Genomic DNA, 14,079 nt, shown 5'->3' with positions numbered 1-14,079 from the left:
AAGCGGTTTGAAGCGATTTGGAGCGGTTTGAAGCGATTTGGAGCGGTTTGAAGCGATTTGGAGCGGTTTGAAGCGATTTGGAGCGGTTTGAAGCGGGCCAACCCGGCCGCGCTCCCCGCGCCCCCTGCCGGCGCCTCGGCGGGGAGGCGAGGCCGCGGGACTACAGCTCCCATGCGGCACCGCGGCGGCGCCGCGCGCGCGCAGTGCGGTGCCCGCACCCCCCCGCCCCGTGCGCGCCGGAGGCCGGGGCGGCCGCCCCGGCCCATCATGTAGGTGCAGCCGCGCCGGCCCCGCGCCAGCCGCGCAGGGACCCTCCCCCGCTCCCCCCGGCCCTGCCCGGCCCGGCCCGGCCCGGCCCGGCCTGGCCCGGCACGGCGCGGCCCGGCGCGCCCCGAGCCCCGCGCCGCCCAGGCGGGAGCGCGCGCGGCGTTCCGGGGGGGAGCGCGCGGCTCGCATCTTTTGTGTGCGTGCGTGTGCGTGAGCGCGCCGGGCGGGCGGGCGGCTCGCCCCTCGGCGGGGCCGCGCGGGGGACGGCTCTTTGTGCGCGCGCCCTGCCCCCAGCCCGCCGGGGGACAATGTCTCAGCCCCGAGGTGAGAGCGCGTGCACGTGCGCGCGCGCGGGCGCGCAGCCGCGGGTGGGTGCGCGCGCGTGTTCCGCGCGTGCAGCCGCGGGCGCGCGTGCAACGGCCGCGCGTGCATGCACGTGCACGCTCGTGCACGCGCGCGCTCGCCTGTGCGACTCGCGGGGGGAAAGGGGGAGGCGGGGGGGGGGGGGCTGGCGCGCGCGCGCGCATTCGCTTGTGCAACTTGCGGGTGCACGCGCAACCGGGCACGCGGCCGCGCGTGCAAACCCGCGTGCAGCCGCGCGTGCACGGGCGGGGGTGCACGTGCATATGCATGAGCATGCACGGGTGCGGATGCATGTGCATGCACGGCTGCGGGTGCATGTGCATGCACGGGTGCGGGTGTCCTCGCGTTTGCACGCCCGCGTTGCCCGGTGCAGCCGCGGTGCAACTCCCGGTGCAGCCCCCGGTGCAGCCCCCGGTGCAGCTCCCGGTGCAGCCCCCGGTGCAGCCCCCGGTGCAGCTCCCGGTGCAGCCCCCGGTGCTCGCAGCCCCCGGTGCAGCTCCCGGTGCAGCTCCCGGTGCAGCCCCCGGTGCCGCGTTTCCTGCCCGCTGGCGGTGCAGCCCGTCCCGGGATGAGCGAGCCCCTCGCCTGCCTTTGGCACGGCCCGGAACGAGCGGGGGGTGTTGCAGCAGCAGCTGCAGCCGGGGCTCGGCGCGGGGTTAAAGCAAACTTTTAAACAAGTCCGCGAGGGAGATGAAAGGTGAAACTGGAGTGGAGTTACCGGGAATTAAATATATACCTATGTTTCCATGGGAAAGTATTGTTCTCGTGCCAGCGCTGAGATCATTTTCCACCCGTTTCTCTCTCTCTCCCCCCCCCCCTTTCTTTTAATATTTGGTAACTTTTGGTCGGAGGCAGCAGTGGGGTTTGTCACACCAGCACGCTCCGAGCGTGCAAAAAAGGCAGGAATGGAGCGTTTGGAGGTGCAGGAATTGGGGATTTGGGAGCTGCAGAAAGGCAGGAATGGAACAGTTTGGAGGTGCAGGAATTGGGGATTTGGGAGCTGCAGAAAGGCAGGAACGGAATAGTTTGGAGGTGCAAGAACGGGAGCATTTTGGAGCTGCAGGAATGGAGTGTTTAGGAGCTGCAGAAGGGCAGAAGTTGAGAATTTAGGAGTTGCAAAAGGGCAGGGATATGTGCATTTTGGAGTTGCAGGAATTGTGCAGTTTGGAACTGCAGGAGATGAGAATTCAGGAGTTGTAAAAGGGCAGGAATTGAGCATTATGGAGCTGCAGAAGTTGAGAGGTTACGAGTTGCAAAAGGACAGGAATGATGCATTTTGGAGCTGCAGGAATTGACCATTTTGGAGCTGCAGAAAGGCAGGACTAAAGCATTTAAGAGCTGCAGGACTGAAGCATTTAGGAGCTGCAGAAGGGCAGAAAGGAATTATTTAGCTGCTAAAGGGGAGGAATTGGACACTTTGGAGCTGCAGGATTTGAGTCTTTTGGAGCTGCAGAAGTTGAGAATTCAGGATTTGCAAAGGGGAGGAGTTATGCATTTGGGAGCTGCAGGAATTGAGCATTTTGGAGCTGCAGAAGTTGAGAATTTAGGAGTTGGAAAAAGGCAGGAATTAGGCATTTTGGAGCTGCAGAAGTTGAGAATTTAGGAGTTGCAAAGGGCAGGAATTATGCATTTCAGAACTGCAGAAATTGAAAATTTAGGAGTTGCAAAAGGGCAGGAATTGGGCATTTGAGAGCTGCAGGAATTGATAATTTTGGAGCTGCAGTAGTTGAGAATTTTGGAGTTGCAAAGGGCAGGAATTGGGCATCGTGTAGCTGCAGAAGCTGAGAGTTTAGGAGTGTCAAAAGAGCGGGAATGATGCATTTTGGAGCTGCAGAAGTTGAGAATTTCAGAGTTGCAAAAGGGCAGGAATTATGCATTTCTGAGCTGCGGGAATTATGCATTTTGCAGCTGGAGGAACGGAGCATTTTGGAGCTGCAGTTGAGAACTTAGGAGTTGCAAAAGGGCAGGAATTGGGCATTTGAGAGCTGCAGGAATTGTGCATTTTGGAGCTGCAGAAATTGAGAGTTTAAGAGTTGCAAAGGGCAGGAATTGGGCATTGTGTAGCTGCAGGAATTGTGCATTTTGGAGCTGCAGAAATTGAGAGTTTAAGAGTTGCAAAGGGCAGGAATTGGGCATTGTGTAGCTGCAGGAATTGTGCATTTTGGAGCTGCAGAAATTGAGAGTTTAAGAGTTGCAAAAGGGCAGGGATTGGGCATTTGAGAACTGCAGGAATTGTGCATTTTGGAGCTGCAGAAATTGAGAGTTTAAGAGTTGCAAAGGGCAGGGATTGGGCATTGTGTAGCTGCAGGAATTGTGCATTTTGGAGCTGCAGGAGTTTAAGAGTTGCAAAAGGGCAAAGCTGAGCGTTGAGGAGCTGCAGAAGGGCAGGAGTTGAGCCCTGAGGAGCAGCAGGAGGGGGTTTGGGAAGGGGACAGCAGTGGTTTATTTCTGCCAGCGTGGTGGTGGTGGTGGCAAAGAGGAGCTGGCTCTTTGCTTTTTAACTCCCTGCTTATTCGGGACTGCCTCTGCCTTGTGCCCTTGCAAGGGCGGGGATGGGGGGGGGGGCAGGCTGGGAGGAGGTGGAGAATTTAATATTGCAAAAATGCTGCGGGAATGCAACAGGGAGAGCTTTAAGGAGGAGTAGCTGTGGCCATTCATTGTGAAAATCCATGCCCGTGACACAGATGCAGCTTTTGGAAGCGCTTGGGTTGGACCTTGCAGCTTGGCTCTCCCTGCATCCTGCAGCCCTCCTGCATATTTGGGATTCTGGGGGTGAGAGGCAGCGTGTGACCCGGCAGGAGCAGGTCCCAAAGTGGGTTTGGAGCTCGTGTTGTGCTTGTTTGTTTATTTATTTATTTATTTATTTATTTATTTATTTATTTATTCAAACTAAGCCTTCCCCAATAATCCTTGCAAGGGAGGAATGAGGTGCCTGCACAGCCCTTGCCACACAGTTTTCCTTTGTAAAAGAAAAAATGTAAAGTTGTTGTATAATTTATTCCTAATTTGGGTTTGCTGCAGTCATCTTTTCCAGCCGAGCAGGGAATTGTAAAAGTTTCCGAAGCAAAGAGCCAAGGAAGTTTGATAATGCAGGATTGAACCCGGGGATACCCAGAGCCCTCTGCCACTGCCAGGAGGCTCCTGGGGGGCACTGGGGGTCCCCAAAAAGCCCGGGGGTGGCAAAGTCTGAGCGTGCAGAGGGGGTGACAGGCAGGGAGCTGCGCTGGGGTGCTGAGTGTCCCCCAGCAGGGCCTTCTGCGTCCTCCCCAGTACCAGGAAAAGGCAGGATGGAAGTAGCCAACCCACAAAACATGATCTCAATGAATGGCATCATTCTTGACTGCCTTTGCCGTCCTCCTCGCTCTCTGCAGCACCAGTGCCTGCATTCCTGGCACAGATAACTTTTCCAAGCTCAGCTGTTCAGGCTTTTGCTCAGGAAGGGGTTTCAGCTCCGGGCTTTGCAGCAGAGGTGTCGTTCTTTGGGATAATCTGAGTTTTGGGATCAGCTTTCATGTGTTGCACGGTTGGTTCCTCAGCAGCTCTGGAAAGTACAGCCCAGAGCCCCAGCCAGCTGCTGAGCCCTCTCCCTGCTTTGAATCCTTTCCAGAGTTGTTCTGAGAATTTGCCAGAGATTAATTTTTTTGGTGCAGTGTGAGCAGCAGAGTTTTGTTACTCCCTGCAAGGAATCCCACCTGGTTCAGGGAGACCCTACCTGTGCTATGCAAAAAAAAAAAAATGGGAGGAGGGATTTGCTTCCTGCACAGTCTGTAAAGGGTAAAACTCCCCCTGGAATTCAGAAGCAACACTTTAATTTCTGCAGCAGGGATGAGGGATGCCTCCAGCATTGTGCTGGTGGCTCTGAGCCACCTTACCTGCCCCTGAGGGTCCACTCAAGTACAAACCACACCTGAAGTCAAAGACAGCCCTGCCTTTCACCCTGTGCTTGTTCATTCCCTCCTTCGAGCTGCACACTGGTATAATCTGTTGGATGTAGCAACCCACAGCAAATCAGCTTTTCCTGAGCACAGCAGGTTCCTGGAGCCTGTTCCTCACCTTCAGAGATGGGACTGCTCTGGCCAGGAGGGCCTTGGTGTTGATGGGAACTCAGAAGTTGAATCCTTGCCCAAATCCAGCCCATTTGGCTGTCATGACTAATAGGATATTATTTTGGAAGGGGGGGGAAGAGGAAGTCCATATTCATTTCAAGCCAAGCACAATTTGAGGCTGTAAATCTGGACTCTGGTGGCAGCAGGATATATTCAGGAGTCTCCCAAACTCCTTGCAAGGGGGGGAATTATTCCCTGGCAAAACCCACATGGGAGAAAACACCTGCAGATATGCAAATTTCCCCATTGCAACAGGAAAAGGGAAGGGGGAGCAGTACCCAGGAGAGCACTGATTCATAAATGATGTTTAAACTGAGTATTGCTGCCTGTTGAGCTCACACCTAAACCTCAGACTCGTGTTTCAAACACAATTTTCAGCGCTCCAGCTGCAAAGGGAAGCTGAGATTATGAGCAGCCCATCCCACGTGATGCTGGCTGAGCATGCACCCTATGGACTTTGACCAAAGGCCCTGCACCTAGTCCAAATACCAGAGTTTTATGTGAAACACTCATGTTTTCCCCAGCCAGAAGCTGCTCTCAGTAGAGCAGCTGTAAAGCTGAAATATTCCTTGTTGTTGGGTGTTTTTTTGCAGCCCTAGGTAGGTGGCAGGTTGTTGCTGGTGTAGGATTAACCTGCCAGCAGCTCCTGCGGGTTGTGCAATGTGAATTTTGCCTCATCAGCACCACCTCAGCTTCTCCCCACTCACACACTCCCATGACACAGGCACTTGGCAAGGGTCAGCCAGGTGCAAGCCTAGCAAAGCCTGGACTAGCAGCAAATTTCAGCTGGAGTTGTTGATTAATTCTTCATTAATTTTTTTTTTAAGGGTGCCCTGTTGAATTAGTTTAAGTGTTGAGGTTCCTGTGTGCCTGCTTTGGGTTAAGAGGGGGCAAATGTTTATAAAAAGAGGTTTAAAAACCTCGTGCAATGCCAGGCTGGAGGAATGACCCAGATTGGGACGAGGTGTTTGGCTGGAGATGAACCAAATCTGTGCCCAGGTGAGAGCTGAGACACCTGGGTGAGCCCCTGCTCTGCCCTCAGGAGGTGTTTGCCCTGTCCCCATGTCCCAACAGGTCCCAGCATGTCCCAACACCACTGCTCAGGCCAGCAGCTCCCTGCTGCCACCCAGGACAAATTGAATATTTAAAAGCTCCAACTAGGAGCAATTCTAGCAATAAAAGAGCCGAGCTGCAGGAAGAAGGGAGCAGAGAACCTGCCAGGCTCCTTCCTCAGTGCTCCTTTTTATTTTGGGGTTTAGGTCACCAAAACCTGGGGGCTCCCTTAGGGCTCAGTCCCCTCCCCTGGCACATCCACGAGGTGCTCAGGTGAGGCAAATGGTGCTCCATGAAAACCACAGGAGTCATTTGGAGAGGTGGGACACCTCACCTGGAAGGTGCTCACAGCAGGTTTGCAGATTCTGAGCCACCTACTTGAAGATACACAAGATGATTAAAAAGTTGCCTTTTCCCCCCAAACAGTGCCTGTGTTTGTTGTCACTTGGACTTGGGCTTTTTCTGAAAAGAGCTGTGACAGCACCTCTAGAAACTTCTCCAAAAAGGATTGGAAACCAACACACCTGAAAAAAGCTGGAAAAAGAAGAATAGTGTGGGAGTTTTGTCAGCCCAGGAGTGGGGATGCTTCTCCAGCCCTCTGCACATGCCCTTGGAGGCCAGAGCTCCCCAGCCTGGTCCTTGTGCTGGTTCCCAGCCCTGCCCCAAGGCATTCACCCCATGAACTTGCATTCCTGATGCTGCTCCAGAGGCAAAGCTCTGCCCTTGCCAGGGGGTGAAGGCACAGGACAGGTCACAGCTGTGGCACAAGCAGTTCTGGGCAAGCATTACTCACCAGGAGTCCCTTCCTGCTGTCACTCCCGTTTTGGGGACCATTTTGGGGTGCCTTTACAAGCTGGCAGCATCGTGGGATGAAATGTTGAGTCAGCCTCTGGTGGCCAGAGGAATTGCAGGAGTGTTCTTTTGGTTTGAGACGTGGACAGAGCTGTAATTAAAGAGAATAAAAATCTGTTTCATTAGCTGTGGAGTTCCTTAGCTCCCTTCCTTAGGGCCTGTCTGGGAATCGTTGAAGGGATGAGCATTATCAGCTGGAGCAGGGAAGCAGATCCAGGAGCCTGGAGCTGTGCCACCTGACATATTATGGTCTGTGGTGGTGAAGGCCATTGGGTGCAATTTCCATAGCTGCTCATTGTGCAAAAAGTTGGGATATTTTTTGTTGTTTTATTTCTTTTCTTTTGTCTTCCAAATCCACAATGTTCTGCACTTGACAAGTGTGAATGGAAAACTGACTCCTGCCTGGTGGCCTTGGCTCAGTGAAAAGGATTTGGGGAGGGGAAGTCTGAGCCTGGTGCTTGTAGGGCTTTCTGTTGCCTCAGAGCCAGAAATAAACCCATCCTTCCAATTTCTGGGGATTCCAAACACAGAGGGTCCATCCCACCAGGGCAGTTTGTGGGGGGCTGGAGGATTTCTGAGCCAGCTCTCCTTTGGCCGTGGTGCAGAGAGATTGTGGTGCACATCCTCTGTGGGAGCTCCAGGAATCCTCTGGTGCAGTCAGAGCTGTGGCAAACCCCTCTGGATCTGCATCCCAGCCTCGAGCAGGAGCCTGGATTTGGGAGGGCAGGCTCAGGGATGGCAGCAGGGAAGACCAAACCCCTCTGGATCTGCATCCCAGCCTCGAGCAGGAGCCTGGATTTGGGAGGGCAGGGTCAGGGATGGCAGCAGGGAAGGCTCAGGGGTGGGAGCTGCTCTGGCTGCATCCCCCAGTTGCTGTTGGAGCAGTGGCTGTGGCTTTTTGGGCTGCACAGGCTGAGTCCTGTGGAGCCCAGTGCAAACAACCTCTGCAGCTGGGGTAAGGTTTCAGATTTGTAAGAGAAAAAGCATTTTTTTTTTCCCTACTCTAGCAGGAAAACTTCACAGAGCTGAGCTGATCCAGTTTCTTGCTGGTGCTGTTTTGTTAGCCTACTTAGCAGTTTTATCATCAAGGCTGGGTTTTCTTAGCCTGCACCCAGGCAGATCAAAAATCGTGAGAAGAGCTGAAGCCACTTTTACTGCATTCAGATGAAAACAGTGGGGGGGAATAAATAAAAAAAGGAAAGAAAAACCCCAGCAGAAGTTGCAGATGAGATGCCAAAGATAAGGCAGCAATAGAAAATCAGTGCAGGAGTCAACACTTGACTGTGTCTGCAAGAAGAGGCCTTTAATGAAGGCTGAATCAGCACGGACTTGGGAGCTGCTTTTGAAGGAGAATCTTTCTCTGAACAAAAATATGTAATTGCACTCGGTGAGAAATGCTTATCAGTGCCAAATGGCCCCAGAGCCTGGTGTGGCTGCTGCCAGGGCTGGTGGTTCTTGTGCCTGTGTTCCTCCTGCAGTGGGGATGATCCCTGACTGCCTGCTCCTGCCCCTGCACAGGGCTTAGTTCAAGCAACAAGTTATAAAAATTACAGCTTCTCCCCGTGGTGCTGTTCCTCTGATGAATGGTTATTGCCTCTGCACTGGTTCAAGGTCAGATATAGAAAGTGACTCAAAAGTCTTTGGTTGTGCTGAGAGCTCTAAAGGGATGGAAGGCCCAATCCAGCAAAGGCAAAGCTTCCCAGAGAGCCAAAAGGGGAGGGAGAAAGAATGTTTTATAAAGGCAAGCCCAGCATTGATTACTGATGTTTTAAAGTAGGTTTGGATTAGATAGTAAGAGAAAATCACTTCCTGTGAGGGTGGTGAGGCACAAGGACCTGTAGATATGGTGGTTGCCTTGGCATATTCCATAGATGCCTAAAAAACTTTGATTTTAACTCTCTTCACTATTTTATGCCTTATTTCAGCCAAGAACTCCTTGTCTCGGCCGGGTTACCCTGGTAGGTTGTTAAGGAGTTGTGGTTTTCATCTGTTAGAGTCAAAAAGCAGAAAGCACAGGGTGCCCAGAGAGGCTGTGGCTGCCTGCAAGTGTCCAGGACACCCCTGGAAGTGCCCAAGGCCAGGCTGGGCAGGGCTTGGAGCAGCCTGGGACAGTGGAAGGTGTGGGATGAGCTGTAAGGCCTCTTCCAGCCCAACCCATTCCACCACTGGGTGATTTTTGCCTGGATTTGCTCTGTCTGCTCTCACATCTTTGGTGTGCAGCAGAGCCCGCTGGAGTCACTGCCTCAAGTCCCTGCGGGTAGGAAGGGAACAATCCCTGCCACAATCCCTGCCACAATCCCTGCCACAATCCCTGCACAATCCCTGCCACCATCCCTGCCACCATCCCTGCCACCATCCCTGCCACAATCCCTGCCACAATCCCTGCCACAATCCCTGCCACCAGCCCTGCCACCAGCCCTGCCACAGTCCCTGCCACAATCCCTGCCACCAGCCCTGCCACCAGCCCTGCCACAATCCCTGCACAATCCCTGCCACCATCCCTGCCACCAGCCCTGCCACCAGCCCTGCCACAGTCCCTGCCACAGTCCCTGCCACCAGCCCTGCCACAATCCCTGCCACCATCCCTGCCACCAGCCCTGCCACCATCCCTGCCACCAGCCCTAACACCAGCCCTGCCACAGTCCCAGCCACAATCCCTGCCACCATCCCTGCCACCAGCCCTGCCACCAGCCCTGCCACCATCCCTAACACCAGCCCAGCCACAATCCCTGCCACCATCCCTGCCACCATCCCTGCCATTAACCCTGCCACAATCCCTGCCACAATCCCTGCCACCAGCCCTGCCACCAGCCCTGCCACAATCCCTGCCACAATCCCTGCCACCAGCCCTGCCACAATCCCTGCCACAATCCCTGCCACCAGCCCTGCCACCAGCCCTGCCACAGTCCCTGCCACAATCCCTGCCACAATCCCTGCCACAATCCCTGCCACCAGCCCTGCCACAGTCCCTGCCACAATCCCTGCCACCAGCCCTGCCACCAGCCCTGCCACAATCCCTGCCACCAGCCCTGCCACAATCCCTGCCACAATCCCTGCCACAATCCCTGCCACAGTCCCTGCCACAATCCCTGCCACCAGCCCTGCCACAATCCCTGCCACAGTCCCTGCCACAATCCCTGCCACCATCCCTGCCACCATCCCTGCCACAATCCCTGCCACCATCCCTGCCACCATCCCTGCCACCATCCCTGCCACAGTCCCTGCCACAATCCCTGCCACAATCCCTGCCAAAATCCCTGCCAAAATCCCTGCCACAATCCCTGCCACAATCCCTGCCACCATCCCTGCCACCATCCCTGCCACAATCCCTGCCACAATCCCTGCCACCAGCCCTGCCACAATCCCTGCCACCATCCCTGCCACAATCCCTGCCACAATCCCTGCCACCAGCCCTGCCACAATCCCTGCCACCAGCCCTGCCACCATCCCTGCCACCATCCCTGCCACCAGCCCTGCCACCAGCCCTGCCACAATCCCTGCCACAATCCCTGTCACAATCCCTGTCACAATCCCTGCCACCAGCCCTGCCACAATCCCTGCCACAATCCCTGTCACAATCCCTGCCACCAGCCCTGCCACCATCCCTGCCACCAGCCCTGCCAGGGCAGGGCACAGGAGCTCAGAAGTGCCTTTGGCTCTGTCCCCAGGGTTGGTTTGTGCAGCCCTGGACACGGCTCCTGCTTGCAGGGCACCTCTCCAGCGCTGCAGTCAGAGCCACACTTCCCAGCTTGGATTTCAGCACAGCCCCTTTTTTCCCTAGGGCTGCTTTAATTACCCTCAATTAGGGTCTCCAGTGCTGCAAAAAGTAGGAGAAACAAAAGGCAGCCTGGCTTGGTGAGGGCTGGGATTGATTTCCTCTCCCAAGCAGCTGATGCTGTGACCTTTGAGAAAGGAGCTGTCAGCCTGTGGCCGTGGGCTTTGTGCATGTGACTGCCCAGGGCTAAAGCACAGCAAATATGGGATATTTATTGTGGTTTTATCCAAGGAGAGGAGCACCTGTAGGAGCTGAGAGCAGCTCAGGGAGGAGACAGGGACTTTATTTACATGCTGTGCCAAAACCCCTTTGGGCTAAGCTCCATCTGAAGCAGATTTGTTCAAGCACTGGACCAAAAGGTCTGGGGCAGAAGTCCAGGGCACAGCACAGGAGTGAGGGTGCAGGGGGTCTGACCATGATTTCCTCACAGCAGCAGGACAGAGAAGCTGCTGCAGCTGAATCTGAGCCCCACTGAGGTTTAGGACGAGGAGATGAGGGTGAATCCAGCTCCCTCTTGCAGGTTTGCTTCTCAGAAGAGAAGGATGCTGCTGGTTGATGCAGAAGTTCCCTCCCAAGCAGACCTTGGTACTTAACTGTGTTAATTAAATGCTTTCAAAAACCACAAGATTGACCTTCACTGCTTGCCCACAGATTTTTCTCTCATTTAACAAGCAGAGGGCTGTCAGAGTAGCCTATTAAAGGAGAAGAAAGGCAATGCTCTAATGCTGTTGGGTTTTGACCTGTGCCAAAGTGTTTTTCTGCTTTTTGACTCCTAAGAGATGAAAACCACAATCCCTTAACAACCTTCCAGGAGAAACCAGGCTGAGACAAGGAGTTCTTGGCTGAAATAAGGCATAAAATAGTGAAGGGAGTTAAAATCAAAGTTTTTTAGGCATCTATGGAATATGGCAAGACAACCACCATATCTACAGGTCCTTGTGCAGCAAGAGAGCTCTGCTCTGTGACAGAGAGAGAGACCCTCTAGAAACAAAACAAAGGCAAATAACACAGGCTCTGACTTCCTTACCTTTCCCAAGGACACAGCATTTTGCTCTTTGCTAATAAAACTCTGGAACATATCTACAGAAAACTTTGGATCCCTGCCAAGCAATCAGTTTTATAAATGAACCAAAAGAGCAGATTGTGCATTGCAGGGAAGGACATCCCACATCCCAAAGCAGCCCCCGACTGGAGGGAGAGCCCAAAATAGCCCCTGGCAGCTGGGGAGGGTGACACAGATGCTGCATTCAGAGATGAGGAGAAACAAGTGGTTTTCTGGAGGCAAGAAATGAAAAAATTCTTTCCCTGAAGGAGCGGTTGGGCACTGGAATCACCTGCCCAGGGAGGTGCTGGGGTCACTGTCCTGTCACATGTCCCTCTGTGCCATGGTTTGGCTGATGAGGAGGTGTTGGGTCACGGGTTGGGCTTGATGGGCTCAAAGGTCTTTTCCAGCCTGGTTCATTCTGTGATTCTGTGCAGTGAGACAAGGCTGGATTCACATGGTTTGGCACAGGGAAGGAGCTCAGGCCGTCACCTCTGCATGTCCCTGCGGGGTGACAACCAGGGAGTGTCCCCTTGCTCAGAGCCACCTGAACTGGGCAGCACCTCAGCCTTCCTCCCAGCCTGATTTCAGCTCCATTCATGCCATCAGGCAGCTTCCTTTACAGCCAGCCATGCCTTTTCTTTTTTTTCCTTTACAGCCAACCATGCCTTTCTTTTTTTTCCTATACAGCCAACCATGCCTTTTCTTTTTTTTCCTTTACAGCCAACCATGCCTTTTCTTTTTTTCCCTTTACAGCCAGCCATGCCTTTTCTTTTTTTTCCTTTACAGCCAGCCATGCCTTTTCTTTTTTTTCCTTTACAGCCAGCCATGCCTTTCCTTTTTTTTTCTTTTTTTTCCTTTCTTTTTTTTTTTTCCTTCCCCTCAAAAACATTTGGTGCTTCCCCCGCAAGAAATCAGGAGCTTTCTGTCTGATAAGGGGCTGGAACAGCTTCCTGCAGTAGGAGAGAATTTCTCCTCTGGCTCTTCCTGCACAGAGCCAGAACAATGCCAGCACTTCCAGCCTCTCTTTACCTCGGGTAATCTCATTTAGGGTCCATCCTGTGCGAGCATCTCCTGCCAAGGGGGGGCTGCTTTTCCAGCAGTTTGCTTTAAAAAGGTTTTTAAAAAGGGTTTTTGTAAAAATGGCATTGCCCCAGCAGAAAGGCAGGAGCAATGCTGAGGTTCACTCAGGGCTGATGCAGAGCAGGGCCCTGTTTGGAGCAGTAGGGGCTGAAATTTTTTGTCTTTTCCCTTAATGGAGAGGCTAAATAAATAGGATTTTTTTTTTTTTCATGTCTTCATTCTGAAAGTGCACGTGGTAAACTCAGAACATCTGAGTCCTTTTGCAGGACTCAGTGGGACTGAATGTGCTTGCTTGGGGTTGAGCACACCCATAAAAGAATTTACAAGGTTGGGATGTATTTTGTCCTGGTTGCTAAGTGAGATGGACATTATGGATCTGTGCTGATGATTTATGTTGTTCCTTTTTCCCCCCCTGTTTCTGCTTTCCTTTTTTCCCAATTCTGCTTATCTGCTCGTGGAAAGCAGTCTCCTTTTTGGGAGTGTGGAAGTGAAAGTACAGCTCAAACCTCACATGGGGAGCTGTGTGGAGGATTTGGCAGAAACCTGAAGGGAGGTTTGTGTGTTCAGCTCCTCTTTAGAGCTGTGACCTGATGGGCTGTGATCCACGTGGACATATGTAGAGGGAAAAATAAATCTTCCCACTTGTGTCACTTTATTGAAGGACAGGAGTTGCTGTCACCAGTCTGTCACGGATTTCTTCAGTGTGTTTTCCAAACTGCATGGTAAAAAACCTGGGGAAAGGCTTTTGTTCTTTATAAATGTCTGGTGTTCTTCACATGCCAGACAAGCAAATGTGCCTTCCTCATCCTGGAGGAGCTGAGGGGAGATCTCAGCAATTCCAGCTTCTCCCCTGGCTGCAGGGACAGGCACAGGGACAGGGACAGGGACAGGGACAGGGACAGGGACAGGGACAGGCACAGGGACAGGGACAGGCAGTGCTGGGGCTGTGGCAGGGCTTTGGGATGGATTTTAGGAACAGGTTCTTCCCCCAGAGGCACTGCCCAGGCTCCCAGGGAATGGGCACAGCCCGAGGCTGCAGGGGCTGCAGGAGAGTTTGGACACACTCTCAGGGACAGGAGCTGGACAGGATAATCCTGATGGGTTCCTGATGGGTTCCTGATGGGTTCCTGATGGATTCCTTCCAGCTCAGCTTGTTTTTTAGGATTTGAGGGCGTTTGAGATGGTGTGCTGGGAGGAGTGGAAGGGAGGCTTGGCCAAGCCAAGCTGCTGGCTGGAAAAATAGTGAAGGAGGTGGCTGGCAGGTCGTGCTCTCTGACCTCTGGCTGGAACAGGTTTGAACTGGAAGGAGCTTCCCTGGAAGCTGCATCCACCTTGCCCTGCTCAGCCTGGAGCTCCTGGAGCCTGTGCCAGCAGCACCCAGACCTGGTGGTGCTGCTGGAGCAGCTCCCATGCTTGGCTCTCTGTGCCCCTGGGCAGAGCTGGCAGTGCCATGAACAGCAGGGCAGTGCCCAGAGCTGCAGGCTGGGACACAGAGGAGTCACAGCTTTGGTTTCCTGCATTTCCCATGGCTTCCCCCA

At 53.7% G+C, this 14,079-nt stretch overlaps 1 protein-coding gene across 2 annotated transcripts in view; it reads left to right on the top strand.

Annotated features, from left to right (window-relative positions):
* Window positions 1–439: 439 nt before the first annotated feature.
* The window catches only part of MAP2K6 (mitogen-activated protein kinase kinase 6), a 47,056-nt gene continuing 33,416 nt past the window's right edge, over window positions 440–14,079 (top strand). For both annotated transcript variants that reach the window (XM_084218328.1, XM_084218327.1), the window contains exon 1: window positions 440–591. In XM_084218328.1, the coding sequence (XP_084074454.1) occupies window positions 576–591 (16 nt within the window). In that variant the 5' untranslated portion in view covers window positions 440–575. The remainder of the gene's footprint in view (window positions 592–14,079) is intronic.

This window comes from Fringilla coelebs (assembly GCF_963513975.1).
Source record: "Fringilla coelebs genome assembly, chromosome: 19".
Taxonomy (NCBI): Eukaryota; Metazoa; Chordata; class Aves; order Passeriformes; family Fringillidae; genus Fringilla; species Fringilla coelebs.
Note: the sequence above shows the minus strand (reverse complement) of the source record. Positions and strands in the feature narration are given on the sequence as shown.